Source organism: Labrus mixtus, unplaced genomic scaffold (genome assembly GCF_963584025.1).
Source record: "Labrus mixtus unplaced genomic scaffold, fLabMix1.1 SCAFFOLD_87, whole genome shotgun sequence".
NCBI lineage: Eukaryota > Metazoa > Chordata > Actinopteri > Labriformes > Labridae > Labrus > Labrus mixtus.
The window spans coordinates 12,501-17,500 of record NW_026870121.1 but is presented as its reverse complement, the minus strand read 5'-3'; the positions used below and the strand labels follow the sequence as shown (position 1 = coordinate 17,500).

The following is a 5,000-nucleotide window of genomic DNA, read 5'->3' as shown; positions in this document are numbered from 1 at the left end:
TCAGACCCCCCCCCCACAGTGAGAGGGGGTGAGAGGGGTTGGGTCAGCTTCACTAACATCCTCCTCTCACCCACCTCCTCTACAGAGTCCAGTCCAGGACAGAACTGGCCCTCCTGACCAGTCTGACCAGTCACGTCACAACACACACACACACACACACACACACACACACACACACACACACACACACACACACACACACACACACACACACACACACACTTAACCGTAACATCATGACGTCATGCATTACTCGGTTGAGTCCGTGTTCATACTTTAATATTAGTGTTTATATGTAAATATATGAACGTGTGTGATGATCATACCTGGATAATAGTTTGTTGAAATAAACGTTTCTATGGATCCTGGTTCGTGTTTCCGGTTTCCGTTTTCTCCTTTTACCAAAATAAAAGATATTAAATATGAAACAGTTGGTGTCGCTGCTCTCTGTCACTGAACTGTATTTTTATTTACTTTAAATTTACCAGGTCCGTTTATATCTGAGTCTGCTCTGGAGTGACGTCTCTGGAGTCGCAGTTTAATGACGTCACTGAATAACATCCGGTCGCGCGGTGCCGTACGGTGATGTGAGTCCGTTTGACGGTTTTCTGCCGGTTTGTCCGGTTCTGTCGGGATTCTGTGGATCTGATGAAGTCGAACTTTGACCCGACTGGATGTAAATCAGGAAGAACATCGAGAAACACGCGCAAGAGCAGCCAATCAGAGGCTTCGGCTCCCTGACGTGTCAGGTACGTGATCAAACATCTTTAAACTGATTTAACGTCACTAATGTTACATTATGACGTAGATCAGAGGTTAACCACCACAAGGTCACGTGGGAGCTCGGACTCTCTTCTTCTGATGTTTGTTATTATACAAATATAATGGGGGGGGGGGTCAACCAGTAACCAGTAACCAGTAACCTCCAGTGTTGAAACATGAAGCTGATGCTGAAGTGTAACATCCTGCAGTTCCTGGAGTGTCCACTAGAGGCTGCAGAAGCACAGGAAGTCACATACACACCCATTCTAAAAAGCCTGTTTTTACAGCAGAGATTAACATGTTTACAGCCTGGTTCAAAAAACCAAATAGGTGTGATTAGCTCATGTCTCGATGGACACACACTGTACGGGGGGTGAATGTTTTGATGACTCATCAGTTTTGATTTGATGAAGGATAAGAGTTATTCACAATAAGGCGTGTAGCTGACCTGATTGACAGGTGGGCTCAGTTGTTTTCTTCATGTGTTTCAGCTTCTCGTCCTCGGAGGTCGGCGTCCCTGCGGCGTCAGCAGCATCATGGTGGACGTTGCTGTGAAGAGCGAGGCTTCCTGGGTCTGTCACTCTCAGGGACACTTCCTGTCAGAAGTCCTGCTTCCTGTTCACCTCAGTGACGAAGGCAATGATGAAGAGGAGCTCCGTCAGTCCGAGGTTAACCAAACAAACTGGTGAGACGATCCGACCAATCAGCTGGTTCCAAACTCTGACAACATGTAGGACTCTGCTCCGACTCTGATCAAAGAGGGGTCGAGTTAAAATGTGTTACATAACAAGAGCAGGTTTACAAACTTTCCCTGGGCTCATGGGGTCATGGGGTCATGTGGTCATGGGCTCATGGGTTCAGGTTGTCATGGAGTCATGGACTCATGGGGTCATGGGGTCATGTGGTCATGGGCTCATGGGGTCAGGGTGTCAGGGGGTCATGGGCTCATGGGGTCAGGGTGTCAGGGGGTCATGGGGTCAGGGTGTCATGGGCTCATGGGGTCAGGGGGTCATGGGCTCATGGGCTCATGGGGCTCATGTTTTAGGTGGATGGGGCCCTGAACAGTCTTCCTGCCCTCACAGGGGCAGCCCAGTCCTGCTGGAACAGACAGGAGACCAGGGTCCTTGTGTCCTGACGCTGACATGTAGCCCCGCCTCCTCTGCCATCAGCCGCCTGCTGGTCATCAGCGAGGCTCGAACCATGGAGGTGTACAGCCAGAGCGGGGAGTACTGCGGGACGGGTCGAGGGCTGAAGGACCAGAGCAACCACCCAGACAGGTAAACAAACCATCCAGACAGGTAAACAAACCACCCAGACAGGTAAACAAACCATCCAGACAGGTAAACAAACCATCCAGACAAACCATCCAGACAGGTAAACAAACCATCCAGACAGGTAAACAAACCATCCAGACAGGTAAACAAACCATCCAGACAATCCATCCAGACAGGTAAACAAACCACCCAGACAGGTAAACAAACCACCCAGACAGGTAAACAAACCATCCAGATAGGTAAACAAACCATCCAGACAAACCATCCAGACAGGTAAACAAACCATCCAGACAGGTAAACAAACCACCCAGACAAACCATCCAGACAGGTAAACAAACCATCCAGACAAACCATCCAGACAGGTAAACAAACCATCCAGACAGGTAAACAAACCATCCAGACAGGTAAACAAACCATCCAGACAAACCATCCAGACAAACCATCCAGACAGGTAAACAAACCATCCAGACAGGTAAACAAACCATCCAGACAAACCATCCAGACAGGTAAACAAACCATCCAGACAAACCATCCAGACAGGTAAACAAACCACCCAGACAGGTAAACAAACCATCCAGACAGGTAAACAAACCATCCAGACAATCCATCCAGACAGGTAAACAAACCACCCAGACAGGTAAACAAACCACCCAGACAGGTAAACAAACCATCCAGACAGGTAAACAAACCATCCAGACAATCCATCCAGACAGGTAAACAAATATCCAGACAAACCATCCAGACAGGTAAACAAACCATCCAGATAGGTAAACAAACCATCCAGACAAACCATCCAGACAGGTAAACAAACCATCCAGACAGGTAAACAAACCACCCAGACAAACCATCCAGACAGGTAAACAAACCATCCAGACAAACCATCCAGACAGGTAAACAAACCATCCAGACAGCTAAACAAACCATCCAGACAGGTAAACAAACCATCCAGACAAACCATCCAGACAAACCATCCAGACAGGTAGACAAACCATACAGACAGGTAAACAAACCATCCAGACAGGTAAACAAACCATCCAGACAAACCACCCAGACAGGTAAACAAACCACCCAGACAAACCATCCAGACAGGTAAATAAACCATCCAGACAAACCATCCAGACAGGTAAACAAACCATCCAGACAGGTAAACAAACCATCCAGACAGGTAAACAAACCATCCAGACAAACCATCCAGACAAACCATCCAGACAGGTAAACAAACCACCCAGACAGGTAAACAAACCATCCAGACAGGTAAACAAACCATCCAGACAAACCATCCAGACAAACCATACAGACAGGTAAACAAACCATCCAGACAGGTAAACAAACCATCCAGACAAACCATCCAGACAGGTAAACAAACCATCCAGACAAACCATCCAGACAGGTAAACAAACCATCCAGACAGGTAAACAAACCATCCAGACAGGTAAACAAACCACCCAGACAAACCATCCAGACAGGTAAACAAATATCCAGACAAACCATCCAGACAGGTAAACAAACCATCCAGATAGGTAAACAAACCATCCAGACAAACCATCCAGACAGGTAAACAAACCATCCAGACAGGTAAACAAACCACCCAGACAAACCATCCAGACAGGTAAACAAACCATCCAGACAAACCATCCAGACAGGTAAACAAACCATCCAGACAGCTAAACAAACCATCCAGACAGGTAAACAAACCATCCAGACAAACCATCCAGACAAACCATCCAGACAGGTAGACAAACCATACAGACAGGTAAACAAACCATCCAGACAGGTAAACAAACCATCCAGACAAACCATCCAGACAGGTAAACAAACCATCCAGACAAACCATCCAGACAGGTAAACAAACCATCCAGACAGGTAAACAAACCACCCAGACAAACCATCCAGACAGGTAAACAAATATCCAGACAAACCATCCAGACAGGTAAACAAACCATCCAGACAGGTAATCAAACCATCCAGACAAACCATCCAGACAGGTAAACAAACCATCCAGACAAACCATCCAGACAGGTAAACAAACCACCCAGACAAACCATCCAGACAGGTAAACAAATATCCAGACAAACCATCCAGACAGGTAAACAAACCATCCAGACAGGTAATCAAACCATCCAGACAAACCATCCAGACAGGTAAACAAACCATCCAGACAAACCATCCAGACAGGTAAACAAACCATCCAGACAGGTAAACAAACCATCCAGACAAACCATCCAGACAGGTAAACAAACCATCCAGACAAACCATCCAGACAGGTAAACAAACCATCCAGACAGGTAAACAAACCACCCAGACAAACCATCCAGACAGGTAAACAAATATCCAGACAAACCATCCAGACAGGTAAACAAACCATCCAGACAGGTAATCAAACCATCCAGACAAACCATCCAGACAGGTAAACAAACCATCCAGACAAACCATCCAGACAGGTAAACAAACCACCCAGACAAACCATCCAGACAGGTAAACAAATATCCAGACAAACCATCCAGACAGGTAAACAAACCATCCAGACAGGTAATCAAACCATCCAGACAAACCATCCAGACAGGTAAACAAACCATCCAGACAAACCATCCAGACAGGTAAACAAACCATCCAGACAGGTAAACAAACCATCCAGACAGGTAAACAAACCATCCAGACAGGTAAACAAACCATCCAGACAAACCATCCAGACAGGTAGTCAAACCCTCCAGACAGGTAAACAACCCACCCAGACAGGGAAACAAACCATCCAGACAGGTAAACAAACCATCCAGACAGGTAAACAAACCCAGTCAGCATCATACACCATTTGATTTATAGACCAGAGGCTCCGGGTCCGGATTGTCAGGAGGTTTAAAACCCGCCTCAGCTCCAGCTCTCAGCCTGTCGTTAGGTTGACTGAAAGTTAGACTGAGACAGCATTTCCATCGATGGGACTCCAGCGCCCCCTGCAGGTATTATAAG

At 46.7% G+C, this 5,000-nt stretch overlaps 2 protein-coding genes across 2 annotated transcripts in view; one reads left to right on the top strand and one right to left on the bottom strand.

Annotated features, from left to right (window-relative positions):
- asb3 (ankyrin repeat and SOCS box containing 3) overlaps window positions 1-524 on the bottom strand; it is a 9,070-nt gene extending 8,546 nt beyond the window's left edge. The window contains exon 1 of the mRNA XM_061033359.1: window positions 327-524. The gene's annotated coding sequence lies outside the window, so the exon portion shown is untranslated. The remainder of the gene's footprint in view (window positions 1-326) is intronic.
- A 36-nt stretch (window positions 525-560) lies between these two features.
- cunh10orf88 (chromosome unknown C10orf88 homolog) overlaps window positions 561-5,000 on the top strand; it is a 10,620-nt gene continuing 6,180 nt past the window's right edge. Inside the window, exons 1-3 of the mRNA XM_061033358.1 lie at window positions 561-749; window positions 1,254-1,447; window positions 1,845-2,039. Of these exons, the coding sequence (XP_060889341.1) occupies window positions 1,299-1,447; window positions 1,845-2,039 (344 nt within the window). The 5' untranslated portion in view covers window positions 561-749; window positions 1,254-1,298. The remainder of the gene's footprint in view (window positions 750-1,253; window positions 1,448-1,844; window positions 2,040-5,000) is intronic.